At 57.7% G+C, this 23,477-nt stretch overlaps 1 protein-coding gene and 1 long non-coding RNA gene across 5 annotated transcripts; one reads left to right on the top strand and one right to left on the bottom strand.

Moving 5' to 3' along the window:
• Window positions 1-270: 270 nt before the first annotated feature.
• MVD (mevalonate diphosphate decarboxylase) lies at window positions 271-7,489 on the bottom strand. Of its 4 annotated transcripts, XM_030297403.1 has the most exons (10): window positions 7,346-7,485; window positions 5,287-5,357; window positions 4,809-4,923; window positions 4,338-4,484; window positions 3,451-3,650; window positions 3,140-3,214; window positions 2,814-3,032; window positions 2,447-2,562; window positions 1,450-1,558; window positions 271-917 (listed from the first exon to the last, which is right to left on the bottom strand). In XM_030297403.1, exons 1-10 carry the CDS (start codon window positions 7,416-7,418, stop codon window positions 837-839), a joined length of 1,206 nt encoding a protein of 401 aa, XP_030153263.1. In that variant the 5' UTR covers window positions 7,419-7,485; the 3' UTR covers window positions 271-836. The 4 variants fall into 4 exon arrangements, with proteins under 4 accessions (XP_030153263.1, XP_030153262.1, XP_030153264.1 ...); XM_030297402.1 differs by lacking the exon at window positions 271-917 and having other exon boundaries at window positions 1,471-1,932; window positions 7,346-7,489; XM_030297404.1 differs by lacking the exon at window positions 271-917 and having other exon boundaries at window positions 1,471-1,662; window positions 7,346-7,487.
• Window positions 7,490-7,669: 180 nt separating this feature from the next.
• On the top strand, window positions 7,670-19,158 carry LOC115502233. Its single transcript, XR_003965020.1, has 4 exons — window positions 7,670-7,791; window positions 15,858-15,943; window positions 16,126-16,257; window positions 18,628-19,158. It is a non-coding gene; the product is annotated as an uncharacterized LOC115502233 (long non-coding RNA).
• The last annotated feature ends 4,319 nt before the right edge of the window (window positions 19,159-23,477 follow it).

Raw genomic sequence — 23,477 nt, 5'->3', positions numbered from 1 at the left:
AGGATTGTGTCAGCCACCGGAAATGGGCCACAGTCGTGGCCACGTGCATGGCCATCAGGTGACAGAGGGCAGCTTCTTCAGGTGCAAGCTGGCTCCAAGCTCTGCCCATCCTGCCCACACCCTCCAGCCTCTCAGAGCAGGGACCCCAGAGCACTGGTGGAGGAATCGAGAAGGCCCCAGTCAGGAGCCCTTTCTTCCCAGCAGCCCACAGGGCTCTGGGCATCGCGCTCCCACCTCCCGCAGGAGACACACCGGTGTCTTTTTTTTTTTTTTTTAATTTATTTTTAAAGTAAACTCTCCAGCTGCCAACATGGGCTTGAACTCACGACCCTGTGATCAAGACTCCCACGCTCCACCACTGAGCTCGCCAGGCACCCCCAGTGGTCATTTTACACAGAAACGTTCCATTCACACCTCGTGGCCTGCGTCTGGCAGAGGAGCCGTAGGCGGCTCTCAGGCTTCAAGTCTTCCAGAGGGTCCCTGAGGTCTGCAGAGGCTTCCTGTCTTCCGGCTCTGAGGAGGGACGCCACCTCCCCGTCATATCCGGCACGGCTGCCGTCTGGGGCGGTGGCAGCGGCCCCAGAGGGCGAGGCCAGGGAGCCCCGTGCCATCCAGCCCGGCACCCGCTGGGGGGCGTGCCCCCGACTGCCCGTGTGGCACCAACGGTCACTCCAAGTGTCCCAATGTGGCCACAGCAAGTGGCCTGGCCTGGAGCCCGGCGGCTACCCCTCGAGCCCCCAGTGAGCACAGACTCGCGGCCGCCACACCCAGCACCCCTGTCCTGGCGAAGCGGCCCTTGTCCCAGCGGTGGCTGGGGCTCGTCTTGGGGAAGGTGGTCAAGCAGCTGGCTTCGGCAGGCCGTCGGGGCCCAGGAGGTGGGCGTGAGGGTCGTCCAGCGTTTGAGGCCCGGGGCCCACCTGTCAGGTCGTGCCAACGAGAGAAGGAGGGAAGTGCAGGTCAGAAAGTAACAGAGGCTAACAACCCGCGTGGGCCACTGCAGGCACCCGGTCACTGGGCCTCCGTCACCCAGACCTAGGGTGGATAGCACGTGCAAGGTGGAAGGTGGAGACCGTGGCCTCGGTGCTCAGGTCGCGGGACTCAGACTCGGGCAGATCTGAGCAGAACGCCGGCTCGGGCACTCTGAGCTGTGCCCACGTGGCGAGCCCCAAGGGTCCCCAGCACTTGTGAGTCTCCCTAAGTCACCCCACTCAGCACTGGGGACGCCGGTGGTCCCAGCGTGTTCCCAAGTGCTCCCCTCGCTTGGCGGCGGGGGTGGGAGGGTCCCCAGACATCCACTTTGAGAGTAAGTGAGTGGACGGGACAAACCACACTGTACCAAACGCTCCGAAAACAGAAAGGTGGTGTCACTGTTACCGCCGGCAAGCCGGCTTCCTGCCGGGGACAGGCCGGGGCCGTGAGCCCTCAGTGGGCCGGGCCGCTGGGCCTCACCTGCGTGGCAATGATGTACTTGACGCCGCCGGGGGTGGGATCCACATCCAGCGCGGCCCGCAGCTCGTCTGAGAGTGAGGCAGGCCTCACGGGCAGCCCCTTCAGAAACCTGGGGAGAGACGGGCCGCACGTCCTGAGCTCCCGACGGAAGGTGTGCAGACAGCAGACTCAACACAGGAAGAGCAGCAGTGGCTGCCGGGGGCGGGGGCGGCACTGCGGGAGGGGAGGGGCAGGTCTCCTCTGGGGACGTGCACGGGCTCGGGAACCCAATGAAATGCGTAAGGCCACCGGTTGCGCCCTTCGAGGCTGCTGACGCGGTGAGTAACGCGTGGCGTGTATTTGACCTCACACACGCAGACACGCAGCCGGGCGCGCGTGCGCGAGAACCTGGCCACGGTGGCCAGGAAGGGGGGACGAAGCTTAAGAGGGAAACACCCCGGTGCAAGTGTGAGTCCGTGGCCGTGTTCCCAGAACAGCAAAAGCCTGCAAACCACCCACGGGGTGACAAGGGCAGTGAGTTCAGAGCCTCCCACGAGGACACCAGCTGCCTTGGGGATCGTCCTTGGTCGTGCGTTCAGTCCATCTGGCAAGGAAGTCAGTCTTCCAGCCCCACCCCACTAGAAGTCATCAGTGTTGCCCCAATTACAGCGACAGAGAAACAACCCCGCGTATTCCCCGCAGCCCTAGCAGGGCGATCTCCCTGCACGGGGAACAGGGACCGCTGGGAGAAACGCAAAGGCCCCGTGGCCACCTCGAGGCTGGGGCCCTGCCCCACGGGAGCCATCACGCTGCGCACCCGTGCACGCGGCCCCAGGGCTGTGACCTGTGTGAGAAGCGCCTGCGGTCACAGGGAGGTGCCCTCGGTCCCTGTAGAGATCGACGCTTGCCACGGGACCCCCGTTCGGCACCACGGCCTCAGATGCCACTGTCCCCAACTTCAGCAGGAGACCCTGCTCCTCCCCCCACGGCCTCCCAAACGCGGGGGCCCCCAACTCACTTGTCTCCGTTGGACTCGGGGGGAAAGCAGTGCCTCACGGCAGCCACGAACTCGGGCACGGTGTCGTCCAGGGTAAAGACCACAGCGTTGGGGCCCGCGTCAAACGTGTACGCCACCTGGAACCCGCGTGGTCAGCGTGAGTGTCCGCGGAGAGGCCGGCCCGGCTCACACCTGTCACCCGCCACGGACACCCGTGGCCGCCCGCCAACTCAGGACCGGCCGGGGGGCGGCGCGGGCCGCGGCCCCTCGGCAGCCACGTCAAGCAGGCGCCGAGAAGCCTGGTGGCGGGCAGGCCCGTGCTGGGCCACGGCCTCGGGAACCCGCCGCCGGACTTCCGCCCCCAGCTGCCCCCCGGGCCCCCGCTAGCCTTGGTCTGCCCGTGGTGGGCGTTGAAGCAGTGCACGAGGCGGATGATGCGTCTGGAGATGTCGCTGAGATAGGAGATGGGCGGGAAGGTGTCCAGGCAGGTGGCGTGGAACTGGTTGCTGTCCTTCATGGTCAGCCGGCCGAAACCCTGGAAGTCCCGCTCCCGGACACAGTGGGTCATCTCCACCATGCGCCCCGGCACCACCGCCTCGGCCCGGAACTGCGAGGCACGGGAGATTTCGCTGAGCGGAGCACAGCGGCCCGGCCCCGAGGGACGCGCAGGACGCGCCCCGGGCGGCCGCCCGCCCCCACCCACCCCAGCCTCACCCTCAGCAGGGGGCTGGTCTCCACGCTGGTCTGCATGCCCGCCGTGCTGCCCATCGGCTTGCGCTCCGCGCTCACCTGCACCGAGACAGACGGCCTGGACCCCAGCCTGCAACACGCGTCCCACCCCGTCCCGTCCCGCACCCCCCCCACCCCCGGGCTCGTGTGGGAAGCGGGACAGCGGTGCCCCCGACCACGGAGGTCGCCCACCCGGGCGGAGACGGCACGGTCCTGGGAGCGGCAGCCCGGCAGCCGCAGGGAGCCACGGGACGCTTCCACCTCCCGAGGCAGCCGCCCCTCCCAGCCTCACTCACCACAAGTATGAGGACTCGGAGTTCGGGCCAGTGTGACTCGGGGGCCACCTGCCGGGCGACGCTGTCCTTCCCGTCGGCCCGCTCCCCCATCTGCCACTCCACGAAGCCGCCGTACAGGCTCCGACAGGCGCTGCCCGAGCCCCGGCGGGCCGCTTCCGAGAGGTCGCTGTCCACCCCGTAGACCCGGGCCAGGGTGTAGGCTGCAGGCACAGGGTACGGGACACAGGGTGCTCAGACGGGCAGGCCGGGGGCGGGCGGGGAGCCTTTGAAAACCACGGGGAGCAGCGACCGAGGCAGAGGGGCCCGGAGAGCGGCGTCAGCGAGACAGCTGGCCGGGCCGGAGTGGGGCTGGGTCTGGCGGGGGGGGGGGGCCGACGGCAGGACACAGAGCTGGGGGCAAGCTCTCTGCCCCCGGCCCCGCTAGGCACCGAGGGCGGCTCAAGCAGAGCACACGAGCTGGCTGGGCAAGTGAGCGTCACCCCCGGCGTTCCTCCTAGGTCAGAAATCGTGAGCCCGCCGCCTGCCGCTGCGGTGCCCAGCTTGGCGCGGGTGGGGAGGGCGTCCCGGAGAGTGAGCCGGCGCGGGGGAAGCAGGGCAGGGGTTTGGACGGAAGGAGGCAGACGGGTTCCCAGCGGGCCTGTCGGAGCACCTGGGGCCAGCTGCCTCTCTTGGGATTGTGTCGGGTGAGCGGAGATGCTGGCCTTCTCTTAGGCTCGAGCCCGTCTGGGATGGGTTTCTGTCACGTACAACCTGGAAGGGCCTGTACACAGAGCCCTAGGGGGCCGGGTCGTTCGGACGTGTGGCGGGGACTCCACCACACTGCGAGAACGTGACAGCATTCACAGCACAGCACCCTACAGGCCCTCGGTCTCCCCGCGGGCACCCACCTAGGCAGGCATGACCAGCCGCGGAGGAGGCCAGGCCCGCGGCCGTGGGGAAGTTGTTCACCGATGCGATGTGAACCTTGTAGCTGAGGCTGAGGGGCGGCGGGTCCTCGTCGCCGGTGCTCCTCCGCTTCCGGGCCAGGCGGCGGACTGAAGGCGGAGGGGACACGGCCACTGGGCAGGTGGCCCCGACCTGCTCCCGGCATCTCACCCGCCGTGAGTCAGGAAGAGGGAGCGGCACAGCCGAAAGCCGGCCTCTGCCCCCAGCTTCTCCTGCAGACGCCCCTCTCGGGGAGGGAAGGTCCCGGCCCCCGCCCCGGCCCTGGCCGTGCTCACAGGCAGCCCCCTCCCCAGGGGGCCTGCGAAGCCGGCAGCACCCTCTGTGCACTCAGACCCTACAGACAGAAGAAGGGGCAGAGGGGAAGGAAGGGCTCGGCCCAGTGTCGCACACGTCCCCCGCAGGATCCCACTCACTCTCCCTGAGGCAGGCCTGGAGGCGTGGCTGCCCCACATCTTCCTCCCGGCCATTCAGCCAAATCCGGTCCTCGGTGAAATCCTTGCTGATGGCGGCCGTGGTGGTGGTTTTTAACTGGGAGAGAAAACACAGGGGCCACCGCAGGGACGGGTGAGGGGTCAGCGCGCCTTTCCACTGGGGATGGCCCTTCGGGGTCTCCCGCTCAGGAGCAGGGACGGCCTTGCCGGAGAACTGGGCCGTTGAGGCCAAGGCAGGCCGGGCAGGCGGTGAGGAGGCCCCAAGGCAGGTGGCAGGCTTGGCACCAGGCCTGGACTCCAGAGGAGAGCTGGGAGCAGGGGCCTGTGCGCAAAGAGCAGTCCTAACAGGGGGCCGGGGAACTGTTCACCGGCTGGGAATTTACTGCTACGGTTGTTAAACAAAAGTTCAACCAAAGCGTGGTAAATATTTACATTGCGTCCAGTGCCCATTCGTACTAACCTGGTCTTGGTGCAAGGTGACGCTCAGAGAGGAGTTGATGGGCAGGACCAGGTCCTCATCGCGCTTCCCCCCTGGAACAGACAACCCGAGGCCGGGCCGGTCCATTGCCCAGCCCTGCAAACCATCACGCTGCCCTCGCTCCTCCCCACCAGTGCTCCCCAGTTACCCTCGCTGCCAGCCCGCTCTCTCCCCTCCGCCCAGAGCCTGCTGCCTCACTGCACAGTGTTAAGTCCTCTTCCTCCTGTGCCCTCGCCTTCAGGAAGTCCTCCCGGATTTCTCCCCACTTCACCAGGCTCCCAGTCCCAGAGCAGAGCTGGAGGCCGGTCCATCCCCTGTTTCATCGCTTGTTTTATCTTCCACCCCTCGGAGCGGCCTTCCAGGCCCCGAGCGCTCTGGGTAAGGCTCTCGCCTCCCAAACAAGGGGAGCCCTGGTTCCAGTCTCCGCTGTTGCTCCCGGAGACACTCAGACCGGCCCCCTCCCCCTGCCCCGGCTCGGCAAAGGGAGCTTCCCACGAGTGGACGGTGGCAGGGCTCTCTGTTAAGCACCCACGTCGCGCTGCACTTGTGTGGGGCCTCGGGACAGCGGACGGTTACCGGAGGTGCTGACGACAAGCTGGCAGGGGCTCCCGGAGCGCCCAGAAAGAGACCCACTTCAATTCACCCAACGGACTTGACGAAGGCGCGAGAGCCGTTGCAAGGAGAGGTGCGGCCTTTCCAGCAAATGCCGCCAGAACGACTGCACATCCACAGCCCAAAGCACGGACCCAAGTTTCACACCTTATACAAGAAAGCAACTCAAAACGGAGACTTGAACTTCAAATGAAAAACTATAAAACCTTCAGAAGATCTTCAGGTTGGAGGGCCAAGTAGGTGAGTCTCAGACTTGACCCCAAACGCGTGAGCTTCACCCAGATTTTGAACGCTACGGCTCTTTGAAAGACCCCGTTAGGACGATCGAAAGATAAGCCACAGATGGCGGAAAACATCTGCGAACATCCGACGAAGGATTAGGACGCAGAGGACACAGCAAACTCCCAAAACTCGATGGTAAAAAAGTACACAATCCAATCAGGACACGGACATAAGACGCGGGCAAGTGTTTCACCAAAGAGGACGCACAGGTTACAAACAGCACGGGAAACGGTGTCCGGTGTCACTGGCCGGTAGAAGATCATGGAGTAAACCCACGGTCAGAGGTCACCCACTGATCAGAATGGCCGAAGTAAAAGCCAGTGACGACACCAGCGGCCAGAAAGCTGCGTCGCCCACGCGTCGCTGGTGGGAACAGAAAGCGGCAGCCGCACGTCAAGTGCAACAGTTTCCTTTACACAACTGAAACACGACTACTCTACGGCCCAGCAGTGACACTCCTGGACATTCATCCCCAAAGAATGAAAACCCGTGTTCAACGCGGCTACCTGTACGCGAACTTTAGAGCAGCTGTCTCCACAATATTCTGGGACAGCGACCTTTCAAAGGGTGTCTGGCTAAGCAGAGCATGGGTGTCCCCGCCGGGGAACAGGACTCCGCGCTAAGGGAACAAGTAACGACCCAAGCCAGCGCCCCGGTGAATCTCCAGCTCACGGCGAGTGACGAGAGCCACTCCCAAGGCTCCACATGAAAGGAACCCGTGGACTGAGCAGTCTTGAGAACATGACGGACTTGGAGAGCAGGCTCCAGGTGGCCAGGTTCCAGAACTGTGGGAGCCAAGCCCCAGGGGTGGGTGTCCCAGTGGACACAGTCCCCCACCCCCGCGGTGGTAAAACTCCCCCTGTGGACCCTGTTCCTCGTCCCTCCACCTGGGGGGAGATGTCCCCAGCGGACCCTGTCCCCCATCCTGCCCCCCGGGGGAGTGGACGCCCCCACTGCCTTGGACCCTGTCTCCCGTCCTGCTCTGGGGAGTGGACGTCCCTCGTGGACCCTGTCCCCCATCCCAGAGGTGGACGTCTCCCGTGGATCCTGTCCCCCGTCCCTCCATCCAGGGGTGGACCTCCCGCGTGGACCCTGTCCCCCGTCCGGGCCCCGTAGACCGTGTCCCGCGCCCCGGCCAGGCACTCACAGTACTTGATGACCGCGATGTTGACCGGCGCGGTGCAGGTCACGACCACCAGCGGCTTCTCCTCGGAGGCCATGGCCCAGAAACAGTGCGAGCTCAGCCTGCAGCCGGCCCGGCCGGCACCTCACCCGCCCCGCGATTGGCCGGCAGGGAAGCTGTCCTCGCTCCGTCCAATCAGCGGTGGGCCCGGCCACCGCTCCACTTCTCAGCCAATGAGCGGGATCGGACGATGGCCTGCTGACTCTGGGTCCGCCCCCGTGGGCTGGCGGACACGCACCTCCTTTGCGCAGGCGCAAGGATCAACCCAGACGCGGTGCACTCAGACGCCGAGTCTACGTAGGCGCTGGGACTGCGCAGGCGCAGGGGTCTGCGCAGGCGCGTGGCATCGGACTTCCCTAGCGCGGGCTTGGACTCCAGCTGAACCCGGAAAGTTCCCGCGGGCGGACGCGGTAGGGGACCGCACCCTGAGGGACTGTCCGCCCAAGCTGGGCTCAGGGGGTCCGGGGGCTCAGGCGCCTCAGTAGCTCCAGACGAAAGACGGGGTGACGGCGTCAGGGGTGCCGCCGGGGCTGAAGGGCAAGCCCCGGGGTCCCCCGCGCCCCGGAACAGGTCCTCCCCACGCCCTGCTCCCAGGACAGATCCTCCCCGCCCAGGGTCCCCAGCGCCACGGGACAGGTCCTCCCCACGCCTCGTCCCCCGAGGTCCCCGAGATCTGGCGTCCCCATGGGACGCACCCTCCACCTCCGGTACTCGCCAGAGCCCCTGAGCTGGGGGGCGCTAAGGGATGAATTGCTTCAGAGCTAGGCTCCTTCAAACCTCTCCTTTTTCTGAGCTCCAGATAAGCAGGGGTCCTTTTTTCACCGTGAAGGCGGATTGTCAGATCTCTGCACAGGGACTTTTCTATTGTAAAATATTCATAACGTAACACTTACCGTTGTAACCATTCCCAGTTGTGCGGTCCTGTAGCATTAAATACATTCCCGCTTTACAGCCATCACCACCATACAACAGCAGAACTTTTTTATCCTAAACTGAAAGTCCAGCCGTTAAACACTAACTCCCAGTTTCCCTCTTCCCTTTCTAAATGTTTAGTTAAAAATTTTTTTTAATGTTTTATTTATCTTTGAGAGAGAGGCAGAGTGCGAGTGGGTTGGGGCAGAGAGGGAGGCACAGAATCTGAAGCAGGCTCCAGACTCCGAGCTGTCAGCACAGAGCCCGACGCAGGGCTCGGACCCACGGATCGTGAGATCATGACCTGAGCTGAAGTGAGAAGCTTAACGGACTGAGCCACCCAGGCGCCCCCAATAAATGTTCATTTTTACCTTTAAAATGGCCCATTCTTCAGTCGAGTTTGAGTACGTGTTGTGAACTGTCCCACCCCCGGCCAGCCACCCGGCTCTCTTCCCAGAAGGGTTAGTGTGACCCAGTGCTGGAGCGTCTGTCCGGGAACAGTTTCTGTGTGATGATACGCAGGGACCTTTTTCCACTTAGGTGCTTCATGGGGATCATTCCAATTCCGAACAAAAGTGCTCCCTGGCTCTGCTGTCCACATGTGCCTTAATCTTTCCAGCCCGCCCCATGTTGGTGCACAATTAGGTTGTTACCAATTTTTTTTTTTTTATATAGTATAAGCTGTTTTTTTGTGTGTTAGTATTCGTGTAGAAGGAATTTCAGGAATTGTAATCACCTGGCCAAGTAGAGCGTGTCAGGTATAGGTAGCTGTTGGCAAGTTCCCGGGAGGAAGTTGAATCGGTTGTTGAAGGCTGGTCCCCAAAGCGTGGGAGCGTGCTCACCCTCTCCACGCAGCCCATCGGTCTTAAGGTGAAAAACCGAATCTTACTGCTGTTTGCATTTGTATTTCAGATGGCTGGTTTTTTTAGTTTTTCTTGCAATCATGTTTCCATTTCATGCAAAACGGCTGAAACTTGTTTTGCAAGATTGGTGGTAGCTTGTTCCTGGCATATTCTCTGAAGAGAGGGTGCCTGTGAGTCTCGGTGACTTCTGTTCTGCAAGGCAGTGGTGGAGAGGACAGCACCGACATTTATTACGTCTACAGAGTGAACTGCCTTCCCCAAATTCATCTGTGGAACCCAGCCCCCAGCGTGATGCTGTCGGGAGGCCATGAGGTCAGGAGGGCGGAGCCTCGTGATGGGATTGGCGCCCCTGCCCCTTGCGCCCGCGGGGACAAAGCAGGAAGACGGCCGTCTGTGCCTTGGTCTTGGAGCTCCAGCGTCCAGGACTGTGAGAAACCAGGGGGTGTTTGTAAGCCCCCCAGCCTGTGGTGGTTTCGTCCTAGCAGCCTGGATGAACTGAGATAGTACTGTGTATACATGATTTTAAAAGTCAGTTACCAGACCACTTCTCCACTCACCCACCCCCAGGTTTGGCTCATCAAAGGCAACCACTTTCAAATCTTTATTTCCCTCCATATTTCTTTTTTTAATATATAATTTTATTTATTTATTTTAGAGCGTGAATCAGGGAGAGGGCCAGAGGGCAAGAGAGAGAATCCCAAGCAGGCCCCACACTCAGCAAGGAGCCCAACGCAGGGCTCAATCTCACCACCCAGGGATCATGACCTGAGCGGAAATCAAGAGTTGGATGCTCAGGGCGCCTGGGTGGCTCAGTCGGTTGAGCGTCCGACTTCGGCTCAGATCACGATCTCATGGTTTGTGGGTTTGAGCCCTGCGTCGGGCTCTGTGCTGACACCTCAGAGCCTGGAGCCTGCTTCGGATTCTGTGTCTCCCTCTCTCTCTGCCCCTCCCCCGTTTGTGCTCTGTCTCAAAAATAAACATTAAGAAAAATTTTTTTAAGTGAGATGCTCAACTGAGCCACCCAGGCGCCCCTGTTTTCTTCCGTATTTCTAAACAACCTGCTTATATTCTTTCTTTCTTGATTTCTTTCTTTTTGTTAAGTTTATTTATTTTGAGAGAGAGAGGAGGGGAGGGACAGAGGGAGAGAATCCCAAGCGGTCTCTGCAGTGACAGTGCAGAGCCCAATGAAGGGCTGTATCCCAGGAGCCATGAGATCACAACCTGAGCCAAAAGCTAGTGGGATGCTCAACTGACCGAGCCACCCAGGTGCCCCTCTTTCTTTTTCTGATTTTTTTTATTCTTTTTTTTCAGTTTTAGAATCTATTGATTGCCAGTGAGCAGAAATAAGGGATTCTCTTCCAGCCACATCCCTTCCTGCCCTGTGCTCCCTGTGTAGGCACAAAGGTCTGACAGCGTGCTCGTGGGCAAAGGCCCCTTTATGTAATGGAGAGCCTTGAACGAACAACGCCCGTACCCAGGCTGGAAGCACATCCACACCAGCACCTTCAGCCCAGGACCCACCCACATGTATGAAATTAACTCATCGTAGGGCCTCTTGGGCAAATGAATGAAATAAATGCTTTTCTCCTGCTCTCAGGGTTTGTCATGTAAGTTGTGGGGTTAATGCCTATTGGGTCGCAGAGAGGATGGTAAACCAGAGGTCACATTATTCTGATTTTCTGATTTGTTCCATTCAAGTGTTTCAAAGATGTATGTGCAGAACAGGGAGCAAAGCTTGACATCTCAAGGCTCACTAGCAGGGGTGAAGAGTAGGGGTCCCTCCTGCAAGCCGGAAGCATCTTCCACGATGGTCCTCAGGTTTCCTTTTTTGTTTTAAAGCATTGTTTAAAAATTGTGCTAAGGGGCGCCTGGGTGGCTCGGTCGGTTAAGCGTCCGACTTCGGCTCAGGTCACGATCTCACGTCCGTGGGTTTAAGCCCTGCGTCGGGCTCTGTGCTGACAGCTCAGAGCCTGGAGCCTGTTTCAGATTCTGTGTCTCCCTCTCTCTGTGACCCTCCCCCATTTATGCTCTGTCTCTCTCTGTCTCAAAAATAAATAAACGTTAAAAAAAAATTTTTTTTAATTTTGCTAAAATATACATAACAAAAGTTTACCACCTTCACCACTTTTTGGCTAGCGCAGGGATGTTAGGTTCGTTCGCTCTGGAAGCACACGTCACCACCACCTGCCGTTCACCGAACTCTGCCACCTTCCCCAGCCGGAGCTCTGTCCCCACGAAGCCAACTCCCCGGCCCGGCCCGAGCCCCCGCACCTCCCATCCCGCTCCCGTCTCCACGGATCCCACTCTTCGGGGGACCTCGTACGAGTGGGACCCTCGGAGTGTCCTGTTGTCACCGGCTTCCTGCCCTTGGCAGGATGTCCTCCGGGTCCATCCGTGTGGTACCAGCTGCCGCTACTTCCTTCCTGTCTTAAGCTTCAATAACACCCCCTCGCGTGGACGGCCCACACGGTTTCGTGGATTCATCCACCGAGGGACACCTCGCTGGCTTCCACCTCTCGGCTGTTGTGAGGGATGCTGCCGTGCGCACAGGTGCACACGTACCTGTTCGTGTCCTTTTAGTTCTTTTGGGCGTCTGCTCCCCGGATGGAGTTGCTGGGTCACGTGGTGAGGCCATTGCTGAGTCTCTGAAGAACCGCCGTGCCGTTTTCCACGGCAGCTGCACCTTTCACACCCCCGCTGACCGTGCACGGGGTCCCCGTTTCTCCACGTCCTCGCCAACACTTACTAACTCATCTTTGTTATTTATTTACGTATTTATATTAAAAGGGAATATTTATTTTTTTATTTAAATCCAAGTTCGTCGGGTGCCTGGGTGGCTCAGTCGGTTGAGTGTCCGACTTCAGGTCGTGATCCCTCGGTTCATGTGTTCGAGCCGTATGTCAGGCTCTGTGCCGACAGCTCAGAGCCTGGAGCCTGCTTCGGATTCTGTGTCTCCCTCTCTCTCTGCCCTCCCCCATTCTCACTCTGTCTGTCTCTCTCTCTCTGTCTCTCTCAGAAATAAACATTAAAAACAACCAAGTTAGTTAACATAGAGTGTAATAGTAGTTTCAGGAGTAGAATTTAGTGATTCATCGCTTACATGTAACACCCGGTGCTCACCCCGACAAGTGTCCTCCTTAATGCGTCTCACCCTTTACCCATCCCCCCCACCCGCAACCCCTCCAGCAGCCCTCATTTCTCTGTATTTAAGAGTCCCCTAGGGTTTGTCTCCCTCTCTGTTTTTATCTTATTTTTGCTTTCCTTACCTTATGTTCCTCTGTTTTGTTTCTTACATTCCACAGATGAGTGAAATCCTATGATATTTGTCTTTCTCTGACTTATTTTGCTTAGCATGATACCCTCCAGTTCCAGCCACGTACGTGCAAATGGCAAGATTTCATTCTTTTTCATCACCAACTAATATTCCCTTGTATGTATATACCACATCTTTATCCATTCATCCATCAACGGACATTTGGGCTCTTTCCATACTTTGGCTGTTGTTGAAACTGCTGCTCTAAACATGGGGGTGCATGTGCCCCTTCGAAACAGCACACCTGTATCCCGTGGATAAATGCCTAGTCGTGCAATTGCTGGGGTGTAGGGTAGTTCTAGTTTTAGTTTTTTGAGGAACCTCCATACTGTTTTCCAGAGCGGCTGCACCAGCTTGCATTCCCACCAACAATGCAAAAGAGTTCCTCTTTCGCCGCATCCTCACCAACATCCGTTGTTGCCTGAGTTGTTAATGTGAGCCATTCTGACGGGGGTGAGGGGATATCTCATTGTGGTTTTGATTTGTATTTCCCTGATGATGAGTGAAGTTGAGCATTTTTTCATGTGTCGGTTGGCCATCTGGATGTCTTTCTTGGAAAAGTGTCTATTCATGTCTTTGCCCATTTCTTCACCGGATTATTTGTTTTTTGGGTGTTGAGCTCGATCAGTTCTTTATAGATTTTGGATACTAACCCTTTATCTGATACGTCGTTTGCAAATATCTTCTTCCATTCCGTCGGTTGCCTTTTAGTTTTGCAGATTGTTTCCTTCGCTGTGCAGAAGCTTTTTATTTTGATGAGGTCCCAGTAGTTCATTTCTGCTTCTGTTTCTCTTGCCTCCGGAGGCGTGTTGAGTAAGAAGTTGCTTCCGGCAAGGCCAAAGAGGTTTTTGCCTGTTTTCTCCTCGAGGATTGTGATGGCCTTCCTGTCTTACATTGAGGTCTTTCGTCCATTTTGAGTTTATTTTTGTGTCTGGTGTAAGAAAGTGGTCCAGATTCATTCTTCTGCCTGTCGCTGTCCAGTTTTCCCAGCACCGTTTGCTGAAGAGACTGTCTTTATTCCATGGATGTTCTTTCCTGCTTTGTCAAAGATCAGTTGGCCATACGTTGGTGGGTCCATTTCTGGGTTCTCTATTCTGCTCCGTTGATCAGAGTGTCTCTGCTTGTGCCAGAACCATACTGTCTTGCTGATTACAGCTTTGTAACAGCTTGAAGTCCAGGATTGTGATGCCTCCTGCTTTGGTTTTCTCTTTCAAGGTCGCTTTGGCTATTCGGGGTCTTTTCTGGTTCCATACACATTTTAGGATTGTCTGTTCCAGCTCCGGGAAGAGTGCTGGTGTTGTTTCGATCGGGATCGCCTTCATCTTTGTTTTAATAACAACCCACCCTGATGGGTGTGAAGTTCCAGGTCTCCCTTTAAGATAAGCTCCCAGTGCTGACGAGAGTGAGTGCAGGGTGGTGTTCCACTAGTGTTAGTGTGCACATGATTCCTCCAGGGAAGCGTGTGGGAATTCTGATTCAGGAGATCTGGGGTGGGTCCTGATAGTCTGCGTTTCTAGCAGGCACCAGGCATGCCGATGGTGGAAGCTGCTGGCCGAGGGCCATGCCGTGAGCAGCAAAGATGGGTGGGGGGAAGCCGGTGGGCTCGGGGTGAAGCAGACCTGGATGTAGCTGCAGCCACCCCAGCCTCCTCCTCTGTGGACTGAGAGCCCTGCTCTGTCCTGGAAGTGCCAAGTGCAGGGCTCAGACGCCAGCACAGAAGAAATGACAGCCTTCCTCAGTAGCTGCTGCTTGGCCCATCCCTGAAGCAGAAGGAGGAGGGGGGGTCCCCCTGTGCTGTCATCAGGCACGTAGTCGGGATGGAGGCATAGGGACCACGGGTCACCTCCAGGCTGCAGGCTCTGGAGCCCGACCTTCCTCCAGCCATTGGTGCCTCGGAGTTTCGGGAGAGCAAGAAGGGCCTCGCTGCTCGGTCAGTGACCACCGATCACGGGCCCGCCCGGTGTCACGATGGTGTGCAAAGTGCAGGTGCAGGAGTGCGGTGAGCTGAGCAGGCGACGACGTCCTGGCCCAGGAAGGGGGGCCTTGCCTCAGGGCCGTCACACTGCTGCCTTTCCCTCCTGCCCAGTGACCAGAGCGGGACCAGAGCTCGGTGTTCCCGGGTCTCCCGCACAGTGATCGTCAGAGCCTTCAGCTGCCCAGCTCGTCCACCTCTGGCCACGTGGCCCCAGCCTGCGTGTCGGGGACTAAGCTCTTCTGTGAATTATTTCACTTATGGTCCTGTTGTCTTAAGCTGCCAAGGCAGCTCAACGGGGCATGCTCGGTGTCCTTCAGTTACCCTGGGAACCGGCCCAGCCTCACCAGGCATTCCCATCTGGAGAGAATGGTCTGAGGCCGATGGCCCAGAGCTGGGGGCTGGCAAGTGCTTCCCGGCCCGGGACCTTTGGGAGCTGCCTGCTGAGGGGAGGGAGAGCTGGACCACGCCCCGTAATCACTGCTGGGGGATACTGCCCGTCCCCTCCTGATGTCTCTTTCTTCTCCCAGGGCCACTGTTTCTTTGTAAAGTTTTTCCGTTTGTTAAGAGATGTTTGATGCACATAAAGAACACAGATCATACAGTCATTTGAAGCATCAAAATATGGCCCCGCGGCCACCACCACTCACTTGACACTAACCAGTCCTCTGACCACCGTCCCTCCTGGGTCTGCTCACCAAAATGCCAGTTGGTGGGTGGGCTGTGCTGTCCCTGTGTCCCTATCGCTGGTGGCCCTGTCATCCGTGGCCCAGTCCCTATGGCCCTGCTGTCCCTGTGGCCCTGTCTCTGTGGCCCTGCTGTCTCTGTGGCCTGGTCCCTGTGGCCCCCTTCCTGTGGTCCTATCCTGTGGCCCGGTCCCTGTGGCCCTGCTGTCCCTGTGGTTCTGTCCCTGTGGCCCTCTCCCTGTAGTCCTGTCCTATGGCCCAGTCCCTGTGATCCTGTCCCTGTGGTCCTGTCCCTGTGGCCCAGTCCCTGTGGACCTGCTGTCCCTGTGGCCCTGTCATCTGGCCCGGTCCCTGTGGCCCTGTCCCTGTGATCCTGTCCCTGTGGTCCTCTCCCTGTGGTCCTGTCCTATGGCCCGGTCCCTGTGGCCCTGCTGTCCCTGTGGTTCTGTCCCTGTGGCCCTCTCCCTGTAGTCCTGTCCTGTGGCCCTGTCCCTGTGTCCCGGTCCCTGTGGCCCTGTCCCTGTGGCCCGGTCCGTGTGGCCCTTTTGTCCCTGTGGCCCCGTCATATGGCCCGGTCCCTGTGGCCCTGTCCCAGTGATCCTGTCCCTGTGGCCCTGCTGTCCCTGTGGTCCTGTCCCTGTGGCCCGGTCCCTGTGGTGCTGTGGTCTTCTGAGCCTTGCTGTTTGCACACACACTTCCGTCTCTAAGGACTGCACTGTCTTCTTTGCAGGACAGATTCAGTGTCACGGATCCAGCACCAACTTGGCTGCAGCTGAGCATCTGAAACCGCCAAGTACCTGCTGACATCCCAGGAAGGTGAGAGGGTAGCGGGGTTGGGGGCACAAATGGGAAAAGAAGCGTTTGAAGGGTGGGCGAGCTCCAGACCGGCAGAGAAAGGGGCTTGGGCCACACTTGGCTTAAGGACTGGTACAGGGGTGCCCCCGGCCTCCACACTTTCACACCTTCCAAAGTTACCCTTTCGTTCCATCCCCACTCAGGAAGTAGCTGCGTGACCTTCTCATCATCACAAAACAGAGGCTCTACAGCCATTGGATCTTCTTCTAAGTTATCAGGGGAGGCAGGAGGCGACCCCATCCTCAGGAGATTGACAGCCTACCTGCGGAGATGAGGTAACTCCTAACGAGTAAACAGTGACACAACAGAGACAGTGGCGTGCTGCTGGAGATGCTGTAAATACCGAGGTCCCACAGACCTGGACAGGGGTCCGGCTTTCGGTCTGGAGATGACAGGGTTGTAACTGTATCTTGAGCAAAGATATTTGCTGACATGGATGGATTGGAGCAGGGAGACGCCTAAGGTTATCACGGTAGTCTGTGACCACTGTTGTCTGTTGAGCCTGCACGGTGGTAGTTTGTGACATCCGTCGTCTGTAGTCTGTCACAGTCGATACCGTCTGTCATCTGTACACTATGATGGTCCATACTGCCTGATACCCACAGACGATGATACCCCGTACCGTCTGTCATCTATGGAGGGTGATAGTCCGTACTGACTGTCATCTGTAGACCGTGATAGTCCGTAGCATCTGTGAAATACAGAGTGTGATAGTCCGTACCATCCGTCATCTATAGAGTGTGGTAATCTGTACATCCGTAGAGTACGATAGTCCGTATAATCTGTCATCTACAGAGTACAATAGTCTATATCGTCTGTCATCTATAGAGTCTCAAAGTCGGTACCATCCGTCATCTATAGAATATCATAGTCTGTACCATCTGTCAGCTGTAGAGTATGATACTCCGGACTGTCTGTCATCTATGGAGTGTGATAGTCGATACCATCTGTCAACTATAGGGTAGGATAGTCTAATCATCTGCCAACGGTAGAGTACGATAGACTATACCATCTGTCATCTAGAGACTCTGATAGTCCATACCATCTGTCGTCCCTAGACCATGATAGTCTATCGTGTCTGTCATCTCTGGACTATGACAATGTATACCGTCTGTCATCTACAGAGTATGATAGAGTATATCGTCTGTCCTCTACATAGTGTGATAGTCTTTACCATCTGTCATCTACAGAGTGTGACCATCTAGACCATCTGTCATGTGTAGACTATGTGAGTCCACACCATCTGTCATCTACGGAGTATGACAGTCCATACAGTCTGTCGTCTGTAGACCGTGATAGTCTATTCTATCTCTCATCTACAGGTCATGACAATCTCTACCATCTGTCATCGATAGAGTCTGACAGTCTATACCATCTGTCATCTCCAGAGTGTGATAGTCCATACTATCCGTCATCTGTAGACCGTGATAGTCTATACTATCTGTCATCTGTGGACTATGACAATATACACCATCTGTCACATGTAGGGTCTGATAGTCTATACCACGCTCATTAGGGAGTATGATATTCCATACCATCTGTCAGCTACAGACTATGACAGTCCGTACTATCTGTCACGTACTGAACGTGAGCTTGTATCATCCGTGGACGCTGACAGTCTGTATCGTCTACTGTCTGGAGACGTGATCTTCTGTATCCTCTATAGACTGATCATCTGGATCAACTGTCATTTATTGGCAAACTGTGATGGCCTGTGTCATCAGACTGTAGACTGTGATATAGTGTGTCATCTGTCCTCTGTAGACTGATGTTGTATCGTCTGTAGACTGCAGTAGTTTGTATCATCTGTCTGTATACCGGGTAGTCTGTGACTTCTGTCTTCTCTTGTGACACAGACCATGGTGTCTATAATGGAAGTTCCGGACCAGTATTGGAGGGTCAGTAAAGGGAATCTGAGGCCTTGAGAAGTGTGTAGGAAGAAAGAGGACGTGTGTTGAAGCCTGGAGGTAGAGACTAGGGGACGAGACACGTGAACAATCACGGCAAATTCCACTCCTCAGGGCAAATTCCGCTCCTGAGCGTTCTAGAAAGTGCCAGTGACCGATCTGTCTGACAGAAGGCATCCCGTGGTTGCCTGGGATGGGGCTGAGGGCTGGGCAGGTGGACTGCGGCATGAGGAAGCTGGGCGGGTCGTGTGTCTGCTGCATCGAGTGGGCAGTGGTGTCACGGGTGCGCACAGGTGTCCCGGCACATCTCCCCGTGCACTTAACGTTGGACGGTTGGCCGTGTGCCAGTCACGCCTCAGTCCGGCCGCCTGGTGACACCACCGCTTTCCGTCTGAAGCACCAGGTGGGGGGCTATGAACTGAGGGGTGTGGTCACTGTCTGCTGTAGACTTACTGCCCTGAGTGGGTTCTTGCCGATGTCAGAGGACAGACGGATGTTGTCTTTGCCAAACTGCTCATCTAAAAATATCCACCCTTTGGTTTCCGAACCAAAATGCGCTCTTTGAACCAGGCCTAGACACATTGACCCCCGAGTCAGATGCCGGCGAAGGCGGCACAGGGTGGCAGAGCGAAGGTGACTTTGGGGGAGGGAGGAACACGTCACCATGGAAACGGTGGGTGCCGGGCTCCACCCGTCCGGAGGCTTATGTTTACCTATGTCCTCGTTACGTCTCCTCAGACACAGGACCCGCAGTGACATTGTGGGGCTGCACGCAAGGTGAAAGTGTGGTCTCGTGTTCAAGAAGTAGGCAGAATTTCGAGACGAGCCCAGCAGGGCATCTCCCTGTGCACGTGGCCTTCCACGGGGTCGGTCCCCCCGACGGAGCGCCTGGGAGGGAACGGCTTCTGCCCACGCCTTCGCCTTCGCCGCCCCTGTCTGCGTGGTCCCAGCTCCTCCTCTTGAGATCAGCGGCGTTTTCTCAGAACCGTGGGGTCCCACTCATCGACACCCGTGTCGGCCGCGATGCAGGAAGAGAGATCAGGCTTGAATCTCCGCCCTCCCCTGGCCGCTGACTGCTCCATTCCCACCAGGCCCTTCCTTTGGGGCCCGTTCGAGGCGCCGTGTCTGGCACGCAGCAGGTACCTACTGTCTCCTCTCGTCCGTCAGCAGAGAGAGCACGAAACAGGACTTTACTTACAGGCTTTTTAAGTTTATGTATTTATTTTGAGAGAGAGAGAGAGAGAGAGAGGCGGGGAGGGCAGAGAGAGGAGAGAGAGAGAATCCCAAGCAGGCTCCACACTGGCAGCACAGAGCCCGACACAGGGCTCGAACTCGCGAACCACGAGATCGTGACCTGAGCCAAAACTGGGGGTCAGATGCTTAACCGACTGAGTCATCCAGGTGCCCCTATTTACAGGCTTTTAATCCATTTTTTTTTTGTTTATGCTTAAGGTTTGTCTTGGGGCTACGTGAGGTGCAGGGTGACGGGGGTGCGGTGACGGGGGTGTGGTGCTGAGGACGAGGAGGGGGCAGACGTGGATTTCTGAGCCCGGTCCAGGGAAGGCCAGCGGCTGCCTGTCCTGATGTCGGGGAGACTGAGGCGCTGCCCCGACCGGTACCCCACCCATCCCCGCAGAGCAGAGCTGTGGTCTCCAGCAAGAAAGGAGCGTGAGGGTTCTGGGGTCCGGGGGAGGCTGCCTGATTCAGGTCCTGGTCCCGCCGTGTTGCAGCCGGGGGCCCCCGAGCGGGTGAGTCCTCCTCCCGTGCCTGTGTTCCCTGCCCTGAACCGGAGCTAGGACAGCGCCAGCCTCAGAGCCCAAAGGTCTGACTCCTGGAAGGCTGCTCACAGCACACGGGCACCTAAGGGGCCACATCTGTGTTCCACAGTTGACATCAGATTACACAGTTTTAAAAGGGGGGCTGAGTTGTCCTCTGAAAATTTGCATGTTGACATCTTGACCCCCAGGACCTCGAGATGTGACTTTATTTGGAGACAGGGTCTTTGAAGTGGCGATTCAGTTAAAATGAGGTCAGCAGGATGGACCCTGATCCCAGTGACTCGGGGAGAGAAGGAGATCAGGCACAGATGTGCTCTGAGGGAGGGCCACATGAGGACACAGAGAGACGATGCCTGTCTGCAGGCCACGGGGGCCTCAGTAGGGACATGTTCATCGCCGGCCTGTAGCCCCAGGACTGGGAGAGAGTCAGTGTCTGAGCTCTAAGCCCCCACCTGTGGGGCTTTGTTATGGCGGCCCCAGCAAGTTGTTCAGGAGCTGTGACACACTGTAGTCCCCAAATACTCGGGAAGGGGCGCTCACAGGTATTCACGCATCCTTCACCGCAGACTCTGGCAGGGGCCTCCGTCACGGCTCTCACCACCTCACACACACCCCTGCACGCACCTGCCGGCATCTGCCTGCCGGTCTTTCCCTGAAAGGTTTATGGTTCCGGCCGGGACAGTGTGAGGTCTCTCGGCGTAAACCAGAAGGACCAGAGCCATGAGCCCCAGAGTGTGGAGGGCCGTGGCCTGGGTGCCGCGCTGGGCAGGTTACCCGCTACCCGTTCGGCCCCCAAGTCCAAGTGTTAGTGGCGACGTCACACCTGGCTCCGGAGAAACCCTTTCCCAGTCTGCCTTTGGACTCGTCACTTCCCGGCCGCTGCCCTTCGGCTTCCCCCGTCCGTGTTCTTCCTGTGTTTTCCGTCTTGTTTCTCAAAGCCTGGTCAGCCCGCTGAGATTCGGAGCGTCCTGCTGTCCCCACACGGCTTTGCCGCCCCTTCTCTTCCCCTCGGCAGGGGTGAGGAGAACCCGGGGTCCCACGCTCCGGTCGCAGAACCCCCAGGCGCTCCCCTTCCTGCACGTCCTCCTGGCCCTCTGACCATCTCACCCAGGCCTGTGTCCCAGTGTAAAAGACCCTCTGCCCTCCTAAGCAGCCACCCTATTTCTGATTTCCAAGAGAGGAGAGCCCAGAATTTCTCACTGAGCAGCAATATGGTTTAAGACCACAGACCGTGAAGCCAGAGCGCCCGGACTTAAACCCCAGCCTTCCGCCGACATGCTGTGTGACGTGAGACACGCTGCGTAACCTCTCTGGGCTTCCGTTTCCTCGCTTGTAGGAGAGGAGTAAGCCGACTGCTCCCTGGTGGAGGACAAAGCCCTTGGAAGGGCCATGTCAGTCCACGGTGAGCAGTCGTCATCGCTAGTCCCAAACCGCTCACGTGGGTGCCGCCACCGCTCAGAAGAAAGCGTCTGCGTGGTTCGATCAGCGAGTGAGACACACAGCCTCCTCCCTGGCTTCCAGCCTCCCGCACTGTCCCGTGCCTCCGCCAGCCCGGGTGAGCACAGCAGCCTGGGGCTGATCACGGTCGTCAGGTTTGTGCTGAAGACAGCGGGTTCTTTTCCAGGGTCGAGAAAAGGCCACGATGGTGAAATTAGCCCCAGAAATGGACTGAAGAAAACAGTAAATAAAGCCTGGATTATGGCACTGCTGGAGGGAATGCAAACTGGTGCAGCTGCCCTGGAAAACAGTGTGGAGTTTCCTCAAAAAATTAAAACTAGAACTGCCCTCCGACCCAGCAATTGCACGACTAGGCATTTACCCAAGGGATACAGGTGGGCCGTTTCGAAGGGACACGTGCTCCCCCATGTTTGTAGCAGCAGTTTCAGCAATAGCCAAAGTATGGAAAGAGCCCAAATGTCCCTCGATGGATGAATGGATAAAGGACATGTGGTATATATAGACAATGGAGTATTACTCGGCAATCGAAAAGAATGAAATCTTGCCGTTTGCAGCTACATGGGTGGAACTGGAGGGTACTATGTTTTTTTGTTTTGTTTTCGTTTTTTAGTTTTTTTTTCATTTATTTAATTTCGAGAGACAGTGACAGAGTGTGAGCAGGGTAGAGGCAGAGAAACAGGGAGACACAGGATCTGAAGCAGGCTCCAGGCTCCGAGCCGACAGCACAGAGCCTGACATGGGTCTCGAACCCACGACCTGTGAGATCGTGACCTGAGCTGAAGTCAGATGCCCAACCGACTGAGCCACCCGGGCGCCCCTAGAGAGTATTATGTTAAGCGAAATTAGAGAAAGACAGATATCCTATGACTTCGCTCGTGGAATTAAAGATACAGAACAGATGAACATAAGGGAAGGGAAGAAAAAAACAATATAAAAATGGAGGGGGACGAAACATCAGAGACTCTTAAATACGGAGAACAGACAGGGTTGCTGGAGGGGAGGGGGGAGGGCTAAATGGGCAAGGGGCATTGAGGAGGGCGCTCGGGGTGAGCACTGGGTGTCACACGTAGGGGATGAATCACTGGCTCTACTCCCGTATCATTACCGCACTATATGCTAACTAGCTTGGATGTAAATTAAAAATTAATTCATGAAAAGAAGCAAAGCCTGGTTTAGACGAGCCACGCCCTGCTGTCCCCGTCTGTCCCCTCCTTCCTTTGAAGATTGTCAGGCACCTGTTGCGATCAGATACAGGCCAGCCATGCGGGGCGCCGAGCCGCCCCCGCAGGGTGGCGCTTGTGGGAAAAGGTGGCCTCCCGCACTGCCAAGGGTCGTGGTCTTGAACTTGAGGCTGTGGGAGCCGGCCAGGCTGGAGGAAGGTGTGGCAGGGGAGTGGGGGAGGGGGCCAGGGAGCAGGGACTCCCTTGGGGCGGACCCGGGGCGGTCTCTCACTTTGCACCGTGGGATGGAGTCACGTGGCCGCAGGGATTTGTTTCCGGAGTCCGTGGGCAAAGGCAGAAAACACAGGTGGTCTCAGTTACCCCAGATGGCCCCTGAACGTCACCCGTGCAGCAGAGCGGAGGCTCTCACCACACCCGGCGCAGAGTGTGTGCGCCACCGGCCGTTTGTGTCTCCCGGAAGGCCACGCGGCGCGTGTTCTCCAGCCTCGTGTCCCAGCGCTTCTGTGCTCCAGGCCAGCAAAGCACCCGCGGGCTGTTCGTGTGTGGGGTGCATGTTAGGGATTAAAACTGGTGGTGCGTTAAAGATTTGCTGTGTCCGTTCATTTAAAATCGTCGATAAGCCCGTCACGTGCTAACATATTTGGGTGAAAAACCACTGTCTCCTGAAACAAAGTTGTGGGAGGGTGGCGTCGCTCCGCGTGTTTGTGGATCTGGGTGTCTGGTCTCTCGGCCGTCCCTGTCGCCGCCACGGTGCGTGGCTTGGGGTGTGCGCGTCCCCACACAGCTCTGGAAACGTGCCCGAACAGCGCCCGTGGCTCGTCTCTGGTGGCACGCCAGACCTCAGCCTGTGGCACTGCCTCCAGTGTGGCTGTGATTGGCACGTGACGGCCGCCGTCGTGCGAACGCTTCCCGCGTCCGTTCCACCAAGACCGTCTCCTGCCCGGGGTCTGCGGCCCAGGCCAGACCGTGCAGCGTCCTCACGGGTCATGGGGAAAATACCGGTTTGCTGATTTATCCAGAACTTCCACATGTTGGCGTTTCATTGTATAAGTAAAAAAATGATGTTCTCGTCAGAAAAGGCTTCAATCTTGGAAAGCTGCCCAAAGATGAAAGGCTTCCAGAATTGTCGTCGTCTCTTAAAAGTGTTAATATTACCGTGGCCGAGAAGGAC

This window comes from Lynx canadensis, chromosome E2 (assembly GCF_007474595.2).
Source record: "Lynx canadensis isolate LIC74 chromosome E2, mLynCan4.pri.v2, whole genome shotgun sequence".
Classification (NCBI taxonomy): domain Eukaryota; kingdom Metazoa; phylum Chordata; class Mammalia; order Carnivora; family Felidae; genus Lynx; species Lynx canadensis.
Note: the sequence above shows the minus strand (reverse complement) of the source record. Positions and strands in the feature narration are given on the sequence as shown.

Excerpts from the sequence above, each read along its gene's own strand:
- MVD (XM_030297402.1), bottom strand. The coding sequence starts at position 7,418 with ATGGCCTCCGAGGAGAAGCCGCTGGTGGTCGTGACCTGCACCGCGCCG. Across the intron at positions 4,924-5,286 it reads TCACCTTGCACCAAGACCAG|TTAAAAACCACCACCACGGC; the intron begins GTTAGTACGAAT and ends TTTCTCTCCCAG. Across the intron at positions 3,651-4,337 it reads GGCTGGTCATGCCTGCCTAG|CCTACACCCTGGCCCGGGTC; the intron begins GTGGGTGCCCGC and ends CTGTGCCTGCAG.